At 36.2% G+C, this 15,635-nt stretch overlaps 1 protein-coding gene across 22 annotated transcripts in view; it reads left to right on the top strand.

Moving 5' to 3' along the window:
* Positions 1-15,635, top strand: part of Kmt2c (lysine methyltransferase 2C) — a 271,073-nt gene that overhangs the window by 181,773 nt on the left and 73,665 nt on the right. For 21 of the 22 annotated variants that reach the window (XM_078040864.1, XM_078040869.1, XM_078040883.1 and 18 more), the window contains 6 exons: positions 6,472-6,573; positions 6,835-6,939; positions 13,096-13,277; positions 13,526-13,690; positions 14,641-14,750; positions 15,253-15,318. In XM_078040864.1, the coding sequence (XP_077896990.1) occupies positions 6,472-6,573; positions 6,835-6,939; positions 13,096-13,277; positions 13,526-13,690; positions 14,641-14,750; positions 15,253-15,318 (730 nt within the window). The remainder of the gene's footprint in view (positions 1-6,471; positions 6,574-6,834; positions 6,940-13,095; positions 13,278-13,525; positions 13,691-14,640; positions 14,751-15,252; positions 15,319-15,635) is intronic. The other variant, XM_078040873.1, reaches the window with a different exon arrangement.

Below are 15,635 nucleotides of genomic sequence, written 5' to 3'. Positions count from 1 at the left end.
TTCTCATCCTCTGATACACAAATACTTCATTAGTAAGTTCAGAGTTGTTGATACCTTTTGCTCGGTCCAATCAACATAATGTCATTAATATAATGGACAAGTGTAATACCGCGTGGAAGAGAAAGGTGATCAAGATCTCTGTGAACTAAGCTGTTACACAATGCTGGAGAGTTGACATACCCCTGAGGAAGGACAGTGAAGGTACATTGCTGGCCTTGCCAGCTGAAAGCAAATTGTTTCTGTTAGTCCTTAGGTACAGGGGTGGACAAATAAAGCAATTACCAGATCAAGTGCTTCATACGAGGTATCAGGAGATATATGAATCTGCTTAAGCAAAGAAACCACATCTGGCACAGCAGCTGCAATTGGAGTCACCACTTGATTAAGCGTATGATAATCAACTGCACAAGCCAAATAGGAGAGTTTAATGGGGGTGTTGTGGGAATCACCACCCCTGCATCCTTCAAGTCCTTGATGATGGCACTAATCTCTTCAATCCCTCCAGGGATGCAGTATTGCTTTTGATTCGCTATTTTCCCAGGTATAGGCACCTCCAGGAGCTTCCATTTATCCTTTCCCCGCATAGTAGCCCTCACTCCACAGGGTAGAGAACCAGTGTGGGAGTTTTGCCAAGTGCTAAGTATATCTATCCTGATTATTCATACATTCTAGGACTGGGAGAATAACCACAGGATGAGTTTGGGGGCCCACTGGACCCACTGTGAGTCCAACTTTGGCCAAAACCCCATTGATCTCCTGAACTCCATAAGCCCCTATTTTACTGGAGAGCCACAATGATATTTTGAGTCTTCTAGAATTATAATGTCTAATAGTCCCCAAAAGGTCTAATCATTGTCTTTTCCACAATGCACAGTTACCTTGTAAAAGGTTATAGTAAAAGGCCTTAGATCCCTTTGGGAAAGGGTGGGCGAAAGATTAACAGTAAAGAGTTTTGTTACTGTACCTGAGTTCTTCCTCAAGGGGACCTGGCTTCTCCTTCCTTCAAGGGATCTATAAATTGACTCAAATCTGGGAAGTGGATTTGGAAGGGCCTTGAGTCTCTGTTGTTATGACCTAGGGCAGACTTTTGTACCCTTGCTCTGGAACTTTTCTGCTTATTTAAGTCAAATAAGAATTTGGTGGATTTCCCGTCTATTTGGCTTCTGAAAAACCATGTATAATTAGCCAGTGTCAAGAGATCTACATGAGTAGAACATTTTGTCCTTTCTTCCCCTTGCTGTTCAGCCACTCTTTGTTGATTGAGTGCTGCCACGTGGCTTCTTCTTCCCCTGGATCCAATTGTTCCCATCTCATTTAAGTCCTCCAATTCATTGACCTCAGCTCCCAAGTAAGGTCTGGTATGCAAAGAAGAGCACTAATGGAGCTCTTCAGCGATGCTGGTGCTCCCCTCACGGATTTGTTTCTTATAGTTTTGGTAAAGGGCACATGTTCTGGACCCTCCCATTATGGGGGAGTAGGTTGTACCTGACAGATCGACTGAAGGATTCCAATTGAGCCTCTGAATTCCTTCATCAACAGTAAACCAAGAGATATCAGGCTTTTCCAGCTCATTTATATTAGATCGTCTTTGGATCCATACTTCAGCCAACCATCCAAACAATCCTTTTTAACACTTCGAGTTCTTATGTTAAATGTAGAATCTCTGCTTAATGCAACATATCAATAAATCCAGCTTAATGTAATTTTATGTTCCTTCCACCATTATCCCACATCCTTAAAATCCATTCTCACAACATGTTCCCCAGATCTCTACTTGTATGAACTTGAAAACTCAAGAAGTTTCTTGGAAGTGTAGTAAACTTGCTCATGGGCCACATTCTGTACCTTACTTCTAGGGGACTGCTTAGACTTGGATCTAATTATAGGCCTGGAGACAGTGGTGAGGTGGGTCCTAAGGAGTATCAACATTTTCATGCTGAGAAACTGAATCATGAAAGGTCTTTATTGTTTCCATAGGCAGAGCAAGATCAGTTCCCTCCACAGGAAGTGGGGAAGCCAGTGCCACTGAGGGTGTGCATAGGGATGCCTCAGTCATGGCTAAGGGTGGGAACTCAACAACTTCTGGCAAAATAAACTCATCAGAATGTTGGGGTTCAATGTCCCCAGTCCCTTCAGACTCCTCCCATATGTCACCGTCCCAATTCACAGGAACTCATATTTCCTAGAGAATCATAATGTCCGTTTTTAAGATGTTTATTTATCCATTATATGGTAATATAACTCTTTAGGTCTTCAGTTCATATTGAAATTTTGGGCAGTATTTTTTTTTTTAACTTCCTGAGTTTTGAGGGTTCTTTATGTATTCTGGATGCAAGTTCTTCATCATATGCATGATTAGTAAATATTTTCTCAGTATTCTGTAATATCTTTTTATTTTATTAACCATGCTTTTCCAAAAATGGATGTTATAATTTTGATGAAGTTTATTTTATTTTATTTTGCTATAGGTCTGTGTTTTAGGGGTCAGAAATATTGTATAATAGAAGACCACAGAAATGTTTTCTTCTTGAAGTATTATAGCTTTGGGTGCATTTTTAAAACTGATCCAATTTGACTTATTTTTTGTATAGAGTATGATTATAGATCAAAGTTCATTCTTTTGCATATTGAATATTCAATTGTTTTAACATAATATCTCTGATTTACCTCTGTATTATTCTTGAAAATCAGTTTACCGTGAATGTGTGACCCTAGTTTGGAATTTTTATTGGAATCTTTATGCTGTATGATTTGATAGATTTTTCTGTCTATGGGCCAGTATTGTACTATCTTGATTACTTCTGAATGACTCTTGTAATCAGAAACTGTTTGTCCTCTGATTTACTATGTTTTCCAAGTTTTTTGTTTTATACTAGGCCTTTTCCATTTCTATACGAATTTTAGAATTAGCTTTCCAGTTCATACAAAGACTTCTAGGATCTTGATTGAATTCCCTTCAAACTATAGATCAGTTTGGGGAAAATTGACATTTTGACCACAAGAATATATGTTTCTCTCCATTTCTTTAGGTCTTTAATTTCTCTTAATCATGATCTATAGTTTTTATACACATCTCTAATGTTTTCTCAGATCTGTCCTTAAGTCATGTAGTTTTCATTTCAGATTTTGGTTCTTGACTGCTAGTATGTAGGAATACTGCACATTTTTGTGTATCGATCTTACATCCTACAACCTTATTTAAATTCTCTATAGTTGCTTTTTTGTGAATTCATTAGAATTTCCACACATAGAACCATGTTTGCTACAGATAAACTGTTATATCTTTCTTTTAGAGGCTTTCTAATTTTCTATTCATTCTATATCATATTTCCTTTAACCTCCAGTACAGTATTGGATAGGAATAATATCATTATCTTTGTCTTGTTTGAGAGAAAGTATTTAGTCTTTCCTCATTAAGTATTCTGTTAGCTCATTTTCCTTTTTTTTTAATATTTATTTTTCAGTTGTAGTTGGACACAGTACCTTTATTTGTTTTTATGTGGTGCTGAGGATCAAACCCAGAGCCTCACTTATGCTAAGCGAATGCTTTACCTCTGAGCCACAACCCCAGCCCCTCATTTTTCCTTTTTAATAGACATCGTAAGTCAGTTTGATGAAACACCTTTCTGTTGGTAATTTGATGAATTAAATTAAATAGGGGGCCTGGGGATGTGGCTCAAGTGGTAGCATGCTCGCCTGGCATGCGTGCGGCCCGGGTTTGATCCTCAGCACCACATACAAACAAAGATGTTGTGTCCGCCGAAAACTAAAAAATAAATATTAAAAAATTCTCTCTCTCTCTCTCTCTCTCTCTCTCAAAAAAAAAATTAAATAGGAATGGGTGTTGCATTGTGTCAAAAGGTTTTTCTGTCCCTCTAGAGATGAGGATATGTTTTTTTAATTTTTTTCCAGTTTTATTGCTGTTTAATTGATAAAGCTTACATATTTAAGGTATAAAACATGTTTTGATATACATTACAAAATGATTATTACAGTTATGTTAATTAGCAGGACACATCACCTCACATAGTTGTTTTTTGTTGGTGATGATGGTGGTAAAAAATGCCTATGATCCCCTCTCTAGGAAATTTCAAGTGTACAGCACTTTAATATAGAAAATTACGTTGATTGGAATATTTATATGCTGAAGCACTCTTTGATTTTGGTATGAGCATAATGATGACTTCATAGAATGCATGAGAGAATATATTATCTCCGGTTTTCTAGAAAAGATACATTATTGGAAATTTATCTTCTTTATATTCATAGAATTTATTATTGAAGTCTTCTTGACCTCCATATTTTTTTTGTTCCATGGTTTTTAAGTAAAAATTGAATTTGTTTGGGTTATCTAGTTTTTGTGTACATTTGTGTCTTTGAAAATATTTGTCCAAAGCTGGGCACAGTGCCTCATGCCTATAATCCCAGCAGCTCTAGGAGGATTGTGAGTTCAAAGCCAGCCTCAGCAAAAGCAAGGTTCTTAGCAACTCAGTGAGAACCCTTTCTCTATATAAAATACAAAATAGGGCTGGGGATGTGGCTCAGTGGTTGAGTGCCCCTGAGTTACCTCCTCAGCACCCACCCCCCTCCACAATTTTTTTTCTTTGTCCATTCTGTTGATAAATTTATAGACATAGAATTGATCATAATATATTTTTCTTGTGCTTTGTTGTTTGTAGAAAGTGATGTTACCTTTCTTGTTCCTCATACTGATAATTTGTATCTTCTTTTTTGCCCTAATCAATCTTGCTAGAGAATTATCAGTTTTATTGATATTCTAGCTAGCTTTTGGTTTCATTGATTTCTACTTTAAGTTGCTGTTTCATGGATTTCTAGTCTTATTATCATTGGTTTGTTTTTTCTCACTCAGTTTAGTTTGCTCAAAGTCTCAACTTTTGTAAGGTTTATATAATGACTTTTTCTTCTCTTAGGCTTGGTTTAGGAAAATTGAAATTCTCTCATTTTCAGACAAATCTGATCATGACCTGTATAGACAACAGTAGCATATGTTTTCTCAAAGATGAGCTTCTTCACCTTTGAAGTAGGTTTTATTTTTCTAGCAGTCTAAAGGTCATCAAGTAAATTATAAAATGAAAACAATAGTTTATCAAGCTAGACAATACTGTATTCTTTCTTGTATGTGCAATTATAATTCAAAGAGATCTTGATGCCAGGCAGAGTGGTACAGGCTTAGGCAGTAGGATGGCAAGTTTGAGGCCAGCCTGGGCAACTTACCCATGAGCCACAACCGTACCCTTCTTTTAAAAATTTAATAACATTTTGATAATTTCTTTGTGCTACTCAGCTTGTAAAGCGTGCTAAGTTTTCTACCTGCCTATTTTATAATGTTGATTATTTGTTACAGTTTGGATTTGCCATACTTTTACTCATTCTTCAGTGGTGAATCCTGAGGTTGCTTACAGTTTTCCCTCATAGCCATAAGAGTGTTTATGACTTTAAATTGCCCTTACTTTTGATTCTGTCATAAAACATTATTCCGCCCATTAAAATTCCTTTTAAGATTATTTATATTTTAAATGTTACAGTAATGTACTCCTTTATTTAATCTTCTTACAGTCATTCCTCAAGAAAATAATTCTATTTATGCTTTGACCTTTAGTGTAACTTGTGTTTCTGCTCTTTCTAGGCTAGATTGTAACCTATTTAAGGGAAGAAGATCATGCTTTATGATTTTAATCTTGGCCTCCTTGTTCTCTATTACAGTATGTAATTCAGAGCTTCTTCATGTTAAGCCCTCTGAAAGTTATTAACAAGCCACTAGGTCCCTGGTCAATTTGATGAAATATAATCAAGTCCACAAACAAGCATTCATGGTTGATAAACCTTAGGCTAATACTGAAATTTTGAAAGTTATTCAAAATAATATTTTAAAACAGTTCTATCTAATAGAAATATAATGGGAGCCTCTCATAATTAAAAACTTCCCATTAGCCAAATTTAAATAGTTATGATGACGAGAATTAATTTTCATGCAAATCATTTAACTGATTTTTACTATATTACCATTTCGACATGTATGTTGAATAATGAGCCCTTTGTACATTTCTTATAATTTGTTACTAAGTCTTGGAAAACTTTCAGATATTTTATGCTTACAGCACATCTTAGTGTGGAATACATGTGTATACACATATAATACAGTGTTATAGTGTATATAGACATAGTTCTTGATTAGAATTTCTGGGTAATTAAGTTATTATAAAATATAGGTTTATGACTTCTTCCTCATCTAAAGGACTTAACAACTCTAAAGAGAATAATAGAGGAATAAAAATGTGACTTGTCTATACTTTTGTGATAATATCTTGGCATTAGTACTATAATTTGGAATTCTTAGCACAGATCTTCACAAAAATTGTTTCTTGGATGTGAATTTTTTAAAGCTTTCCAGTTAAATATAATACCATGAGAAATATAACTTTCATATTTGTTGTATTTTGCTCGTTGTAGGTGTCTACTGCAGATATTTCATCAAATAAGGATGAAGAAGAAAACTCTATGCACAATACAGTTGTGTTGTTTTCTAGTAGTGACAAGTTCACTTTGCATCAGGTTTGAACTTCATCTTTTACTTTTGAACTCTTCCTTGTCCATTTCTACTTTATCCCATACACAAGATAAGCTATTAAAGTGTTTTTAAAATAAAAATAAAATTTGTGTATTCTTTCTTTGTGTGTGTGTAGTCCTGGGGATTGAACCCAGGCCCTTGTGCATGTGAGGCAAGCACTCTACCAACTGAGCTATATCCCCAGCCCAAAATTTGTGTATTCTTAATCACTGCTCTCAAGTAGATACATGTGTTCTTGATTCCAGGATATGTGTGTGGTTTGTGGCAGTTTTGGTCAAGGAGCAGAAGGACGACTACTTGCTTGTTCTCAATGTGGTCAGTGTTATCATCCATACTGTGTCAGTATTAAGGTAAGTGTGCTGATTTGAAATGAGCTAGCAAAAGCATGTTGAGTCTTTAATTGATTTGAATAGTTATGTTTCCCAGTCTTTAAAATTAATCAAGTATTTGTTATATGTATGTGATAATATTTAAATTCATTAAATATTACTTTTAAAGTGTGTTACTTCATGAACTTGACTGCTCTATTAACTTGTGGTTTTAAATTGTGAGACTTACTATGGAACCTTTTATGTAGTAATCATATACTTATTTTAAAAAATACATTTAGATATGGAAGTCTCAGTACCTCAAGTGTTGAACTAAGATTCTGTTTTTGATAACTCAGTGTGAATAAAAGTTATACATTGGAATAAAGTAACAAATGGTCACTAAAATTAAGCAGGGAGGTATAGCTGTAGAACAGGCATCCACTGTGTGCTCCATAGCCACGTCTGCCTGGTGTGAGCAGGAACCTCAGCTGAATCATCCCAAACTTACAAGTGGTCTTTAGTGCTTCTCTGCTGCCCTGCACTCATGACTGCATTACATCATTGTTTGCTCACGTAGTCAGTATTGGGAACAAGTCAGCATGTACTCCCTGGAATTCTTTGCTGATATATACACCAGTGTTTATTTTCTTGGATAATATAGGTTTTTGTGAATTTAGGGGTCAAAATGAAAAAGTGCAGTTGACTGCTAAATTCATTTATGTTACTGGATGTGTAGTATACTGAAATTATTAATATTTTTCTCTGTAGGTAGGGATGAAAATTGAGTTAAAATAAAACAGACTAACTTGTAATGAAACGGAAGAATAGAGTACATTTATTTTCTGTTTAAACTTTATCTCTTTAGTAAGATTTCTCCCAAGAAGAAAGCTCGGCATTTTGAGGCATATTATCTTACTTTGTAATGCCAAAAATGAATTTAATTAATGTCAGTATTCAGGTTTTGTCCTTTAATATACTTAGTAGCAGGGCCTTCTACAGTTTTTTCTCTTTTAAATATGAACATTAGACCAATTTCCACTTCTTTTGGATTTTAAAGAACAACAACTGAAAAAGAAAAACCCTTTGCATTTTGGTTATTTTTTTTTTCTTTGCTTAAAAACTTCTCTTAAAGAATATTCCTACCTCATTAATTAGTCAAGATGCTGTGATGATGAATCTATTCTACATAATGTATTTAGAAACAAAGACTTCGTGGGAAAAATGAAAGTACATCCTGGCTTAGCTATTGAGGAGAAAAGAGAAAGAATTGAATATTGATTATTTAAGTGTTCTAGACAGATTATGTTAGAATATTATAAAAGTTTGAAAATTAAAAAATGGCTGACCAATATTTAGGTATTCTCCTGAAATTTTTCGTGGTTCACTTTTTATGGAAATTAATAATAGTGAAACACTCAAGTTTTTTAAGAAAGTGTTTTTCCAGATATACTCTAGTATAAACATGCACATAGTCACAAATATGTAATTCTGTTAATTGTGGAATGCCTGTACGCTTTGTTTGTACATCTTCCATGGAGATATCAGTGAATATGATTCTCCACCTGTGAATATTTTAAATGTTGAAATAAAAGTAAGAAATGTGAAAAAAAAAAACAAAGTACAAGTACTAGTACATTTATTTCATATAGTCTTTTAAAAAATTACAGAATATTGAACAAAAAAGAAACACAATACACATTATATAAAGCTAGTTTTAAAAATAGAATTATATGTGCCTAGAAGAAAACAGGGTTTCATTTCTTCGTTGCATCTTTTATAGTCTAATTTTCTAAATTGACTTTATAATACTTACACTTCTGATCTAAGGTCATTGAATAAGACCTTTCAAAATAGAAATTCAAGTTCCATGGGCTTGATGCTTACAGATTTTCTTGCTTAAGATTGGTAGCAGTTTTAGAAGAAGTACAGATATAAGACTCATATTTAGAGCTTCTGTGAATTTCTTTTAACCCTTTCAACAATTAATTCTGTTTTTATTGGTGAAGTAAAGCTTATATAAGTTAAGACCTGACAGCCAGTACATTGCAAACACTGGTTACTGGCAGAGGTAGGATTTAAGTCTGTTTTCCTAAGTATGTGTGGCTCCTTTTGTACCCTTGACACCATTCTGAGTAGTACAGAATACTAAAACCTCTGTGATTGTGAAATCTATGAATATCTGGAACTATAGTAGAGATGTGAATTATTTCAGCTTCGTCTTTGTTGTGGAAGGCAGTTATTTGTGTATACACTTATAATCTTTCTTGGGTTGGTCTAGAGGGCCTCCATTGTTAGGTGGATAGTCTCAAAACCTTTTTGGTTTAGAACCCTTAACAGTCTTCAGAGTTACTTGAATAAGTTTGTTTATGAGGATTCTGACTATTGAATACGTGCCATCTTAGGAATTGAAACTGGGAATATTTTATAACATTTTATTACTTGTTTTAAAAATATATTTATAAAACTATAAATATATAAAAACTATAAAAATATAACTTGCATGACATTAATGTTGTTGTGACTCATCATGTAGCCTTGGAAAATACTGCTGTAGAATTGTGCATGCATTAATGTTCAAGTGACAAATTACATCTTAGTGTTGTGAAAACTGTTTTGCCCTCTAGGCAGCCCTTGGTAACTGCCATTCTAGAAGTGGTTTAGTCTTACTTAAAACATGGCCTTTGCTGGGTGTTGCCTGAATCCCACCACTCCTCCCCAGGGCCTTCACACTCTTGACTGATTGGGTATCATGTGTCTCCAGTCCTGTGTTAGCCTCCCAGTGGTTGTTCTTCCACTGCCTGTGGTCCTTGATCTGCCTTGTACACGTGCAGCTCAGTGGTCATTCAGGGCCTTCAGGAGAGTTCTCTGTAGATTTCCGGAGCTCTCATTCTATTGCTTCTTTCATTTTAGTATTATGTCCTGCGAATTCTAACTGCCTCAGACTTTCTGAACTTACCATGTCTTCTGAACTCAGTGAGACTTTTGTACCAGGGCTGTCCCTTCCTGGGTAGTGTTGTGGAAGAAGTTTATAGTCACATTAACATAGGACTGACCTTACATGTTTCCTTCTTCTCAGACACCACAGTCATGTACTCCATGGTGTCTAGTATCTGAAAGCTGTGGTTTCATGCATTTTGGTCATTTACCTGGTTTCTTATTATGGGAGAGAGGACAGGTCCCAGTTCATCATAGCTGAAGCAGATACTCATTGCAGATTCTGAAACATACCTGTCACAACTTCAGACATGGTGCCATAAGTAGAACCCGAAGAGCTTTAAAAAATGAAGATTATACCAGTTCAATAGAACAAAGATGAATCAATGGCAGACATCTGTCATCTAGGGTCAGAGGCAGTTCGGCACAGCCAGGCTCATGTGTCAAGTATGGTGGCGCACACACACACACACACACACACACAAAGTATGGTAGCACAGTCGTACTACTATGTCAGTTGTATTGGGAAGCCAGAAGGTCTTGATCGGCCACAGCAGTTTCGGTGGACATGGCTGGAAACCAGACTGCTACACCAGGAAGAGTGAATAAAGGACCGGGAGTGGCTCAGGTGGAGCACTTCCCTAGATGCAGTGGATCCTGGGTTTCATCCCCACCCCACTTGTCCCCAAAGAGAGAGAACATAAACTGAGTAATTAGAGAATTTGGCTATAAAGGACCATGAAGTAGGCTTCTATGAAATGGAGACCCGTTTCAAAAATTGTACAATTTTAGATCTGCCTCCCACTTTATCTGTTCTAAGCAGGGGTTAGTGTACCATGGCTCGCAGGCTACATCCGGCCCACTGCCCACTTTGGCACATAAACTTCCTTTATAACATAGTGGTGCTCTTTGGTTTACATATAGCTACAGTGGCTTTTGCTCAGCCATGGCAGACTCTGTAGTTGCAAAAGACACATGGCCCAGAAAACCTTGAGTGTTTACTGTCTGCCCATTTACAGAAAACACTGGGTGACTGCTACCCTGCTTTTCCAGTCTCTTTCTTCAATTTGGGTAAATGATAAATTATAACTTGGTAATCTAAGGCTAATTTAAAAAACTAACAGAATAATCAAAGTAATACACATACATGTTTTAAAATAAAAAATCAAGAGCTTTGATGGCTCTGTGGTGCACACCTGTAATCCCACAGATTTGGAAGGCTGAGGCAAGAGGATCACAAGTTCAAGGCCAGCTTTAGCAATTCAGCAAGACCCAGTCTCAAAAAATAAAAAGGAGGATAAAGGTTTATATTTTCTCGCATATGTAGAAGCTAGTGGAAAAAGGAAAAATGGGGAATATTTCTTGAAAATTGAAAGGAGATCAGTAGAGCACAGGAAAGAGACCTAGAGGAGAGAAGAGAGGAGAAAGGGGAAATACTGGGGAATGATGTTGGTCAAATCATATTGTTTTATTGTGTGCATGTACGACTGTGTGACATTAGACCCCATCATTATGTGCAACTGTAATGCACCAATAAAAATATGGAAACAATAAAAAAGGAGACTGGAGAGGTAGCTTAGTGATAAAGTATGCCTGGGTTCAATCCCCAGCACCAAAAAACAAATAAAATCCTCATGCTGAACATCCAGCCCCTGTCTCACTCTCACTCCACACTTGAAGCAACCACTTCTATTCCTTTGGGGACTCTGTTCCTGTAAATAATTCTATAATTCTTAATAATAGCCAGTGCTACCACCTTATCAGTGTTAGAGATTGTTGACTTCCTGATCTGAATAAATGAGTTCTGATTTAACTCAGCCTACATTCCCTGGCTCCCCCCAGCATTCTCTCAATATAGCTGTTACTACGTATATTAATAAAGCTGGTTATGACTCAGTACATGTTTGCTGCAGAACTAAGTAATATGCTGTGACTTTGTTTTTCATGGAATTTTTGATAGCAAGAAGATGAATATTATTAGTGACTATTCTTATTTTGTCATTGTTTTTACCTGCTATAGACGCACCATCACATCAGATTATTTGGTCATTTCCTTTTTTTCCTGGAATAGTGCTCCTTCTTCCAGAACCTATTGCTCCGCTCTTCTCTGTGCCAGAAGCTCCTGGGTGTGGCTGTGTTGTCATCCTTAACCTGGGCTCGTGTTCTGTGGGTTTCTTGCTTTTTAAATCCTGCGTCTTCCTTTTCTTGGTATGTGTCCTCAATTCATTCCATGTATCTCCAAGGAACTTTCTTAAGAGTATGGTGGAACTGAAAGCTTGAGTTCTCCTGTGTCTAAGTGGCATTCTACTTTCTTACCAAGTTGCTTGTTTAGGTAGGTGAAAAATTGTGTGCTGAAACATTTTCCCGTTTCAGAATTTGGGAACTCCTATTCTCCTTTAGTATCTGTGGTGTTGGAAAGCTTGATGCCATCCTGGTAGTTGTTCCTTTGAATTTAACTCTCTTTTTTTCCTTCCTGGGAGCTTTCAGATGTTCTTATTCTACACAATCTGAAATTTTTACATTGTTTTGCTTGCTATTATATTGTGATGCAGGACTTGAGTCTTTTGAGAGCTTTCAGAGTTGGTACCAAATTGATAATAATGCATGATATGGCTTCTTCAAGGAGTTTACCAGGAATCTAGAGATTTTCAAAATTTCTGCTAACTCAGACCCCAGAGATAGGAGAATAAAGATAGGGGTGAAGGTGAACTTCAAAAATCCTAGCTTCATGGCCTAAAACTCCTTGAAGACCATACAGTGTCACTGAGAACTCGTGTTTTACCTTGACTTATTTATTTTTATTTTTCTCTTAGCATTTTTATTGATTTTAATAGACAAGTCCCCATGCCATGTATACAAGCTGAAGAGGCCTGGGATGAATGAAAATAACACAGATGGAGAGTTAGTGACTATAGTTTCAAATCCTGAGTCAATAGTAAAGGGGCAGCTTACATGATTTCTTTAAAATCAAGTCACCATGTCTATTGAAATAGTGAAATTAAATCTACAGCAATAGGTAGTTGTATGGACTTAGAAAGTCATCAGACTGTGTGCTGCTTTCAATTATCCTGCTAGACCGGTGGGCTCCTAGAAGTATTTGAGTGTGCCCTGCCCAGTATTGGGCCCCCAACATTAGCTGGCTGTTTGCCTCTCTTCTGCTTCTAGGTACATAGGCTCCAGTTTACTTATAATAGTGTTGATTATGTAAAATGAGATCTGAGTTAATATAGAAATCATGGTATGGTGGTGTCTTTTTTACAGATCACTAAAGTGGTTCTCAGCAAAGGCTGGAGGTGTCTGGAATGTACTGTGTGTGAGGCCTGTGGGAAGGCGACTGACCCAGGAAGACTCCTGCTGTGTGATGACTGTGACATAAGTTACCATACCTACTGCCTGGACCCACCTTTGCAAACAGTTCCTAAAGGAGGCTGGAAGTGCAAATGGTATTCTAGCATTTGTGTTCCCTTGTCAATCTTTCAGGTGCAGAACTTTCTTGCATCATTTCAGTTTGAAAAATTAGCCATGTGTGTTTATCATTATGTAGCACACATTTGCTATCCTAGATATTATCAGAAAAATTTTCACATGTGTTTTAAATGATTTCCCCTTATTTTGTCCATTTGTAGCTTCCTGAGTGAAGTGACTAAATATGTAAATAAAATGGGAACTTTTGGGGGGATTTGGATTTCAGGTGTGTTTGGTGCAGACACTGTGGAGCTACATCTGCAGGTCTGAGATGTGAATGGCAGAACAATTACACACAGTGTGCCCCCTGTGCCAGCTTGTCTTCCTGCCCAGTCTGCTATCGAAACTACAGAGAAGAAGACCTTATTCTGCAGTGCAGACAATGTGATAGGTACTGTGCTGTTCTTCAGTGTAATCAAAGGAACTGAGAAAATAACTTTTCCTTTGATCACTTATTTAAGGGACAAAACTTTCTGCTTTCCAAATTTTTAATCAGCTAGGAGCTTACAGAAGTGATTTTCTGGTTTAAATTCTTGATTCTGAAGATTTTTAACGGGAGCCTTTTTGAAGGTTTATGAATCCTGTAGAATTAAATACAGAATTATGTGCATTTTCTTATGGAGGGTTTCTGATTCTCTTACTAAGTTCTATAAATGGTCTCACAGTTCTGTTTTTTAAAACTAGTTTTACTTAATGCTCTAGGTAATAAATAGCTAGATATTAGATAAATATTCTTTCTCTTCATAAGTAGTATGTGTGTGTAGCTTCCAAGAATATTTTCTTTGGTATAGTATTATGCCCTGTTTGCAGTTAAGCATTGTACACAAAATATCAGTAACAGTATTATTGCGTTAGAACTCTGCCTACAAACTGTGTCCAAGTCCAGACAATTCCTTGCCTTATTTCCCAATTATGGTTGCACATGACTTTATGTATAGAGTTATAGCTACTTCAAGTCAGATGTATCCTATAGAATACACATGTACCATACCATTGAATTCTTTTAAATCCCTTTGTGCTTACCCTGACTAGCTTCATTGCTGTCTTTAATAATTCAGTATATGAAAGAAAAAACAAAAAAAAAATCAGACTATGATCAGAAAATGTTATCATACCCTTGTTAGATAATGCACACCTGTTTCCTCCCTAGTACACGATCTCTTATCTTTTCTGCATCATGAAATTTCTTATGGGTCAATAGTTATATGGGATAGATAGTAGGAGTATGTAAGGCTTAGGGCTTTTAAATTTGAAAACTATCAATCAACTCCTTGTAGTTTTTAAAAGGAAATGGCTCTTAATGTTCAATTCCTTTTAAATGTATTAATATGGTTTTTTTAGATGGATGCACGCAGTTTGTCAAAACTTAAATACTGAGGAGGAAGTGGAAAATGTAGCAGACATTGGTTTTGATTGTAGCATGTGCAGACCCTATATGCCTGCGTCAAATGGTAAGAGAACAATTTAAAGTAAGAGTCCATGCTGTCCTGCAGCTCACTTACACATTGCTGTCCAAGATGAATTGTGAATCTATTATTTGGACAAGTATTTTATGGAAAATGTTATTTTGTGTATTAGATTAATTCTTATTAATTCTTATTATCCCAACCGAAACTGAAACTGTGCAGAAAGGGAGAAAACGAAGCATACATACACCTACCTGTAGGATACAGCTCTGCCTACGGGGAGCATGCTCTCTTGGCACAGCCAGCAGCATGGAGCAGTCCAGTGTACTGCTCCTTTCTCTGCCCCTTTCCCAGACACATACTGTCTCCTTCACCATTCCTCCTTGCTGCGTTCAGTTCCTGTTATTTTAAAGTGCTGTTAGCACTCTGTAGTATCCAAGCATTTATTTCAGTAAAATGAGTGTAGAAGCTGAATTTTTAATCACACGTCTTTAAATACACTTTTTTTCTGGAAAAAGAAAATTACCTGAATTCTTTTTCATTTCAGTGCCTTCCTCAGACTGCTGCGAATCTTCACTGGTAGCACAAATTGTCACAAAAGTAAAAGAGCTAGGTAAAATTTGAAATGCTTTATTTGTTCTTTAGAAAAAGCTCATACATGCTTTATTTTTATATAATTAACTGGCTTTCCGCATACTTTATCAAACCTACCTTAGTCATACTAGTGTTCATTGTAAATTTCCTGATGTTGTTAATTTCTGTAATTGACATATAAAATGTTCATCTTATCTAGTTTTACTGGGGTAGTATTCCAATAAATTTCACCAAATTGACAATGAAAATAACAATACTTAGAGTAGCTATTAATGCCTTGCTTGCTTTGGCTTTATCAATATATTATGGTGCTTAGTTATCATTGAGCAGAAAAGA

This window comes from Ictidomys tridecemlineatus, chromosome 2 (assembly GCF_052094955.1).
Source record: "Ictidomys tridecemlineatus isolate mIctTri1 chromosome 2, mIctTri1.hap1, whole genome shotgun sequence".
NCBI classification, from domain to species: Eukaryota; Metazoa; Chordata; class Mammalia; order Rodentia; family Sciuridae; genus Ictidomys; species Ictidomys tridecemlineatus.
Note: the sequence above shows the minus strand (reverse complement) of the source record. Positions and strands in the feature narration are given on the sequence as shown.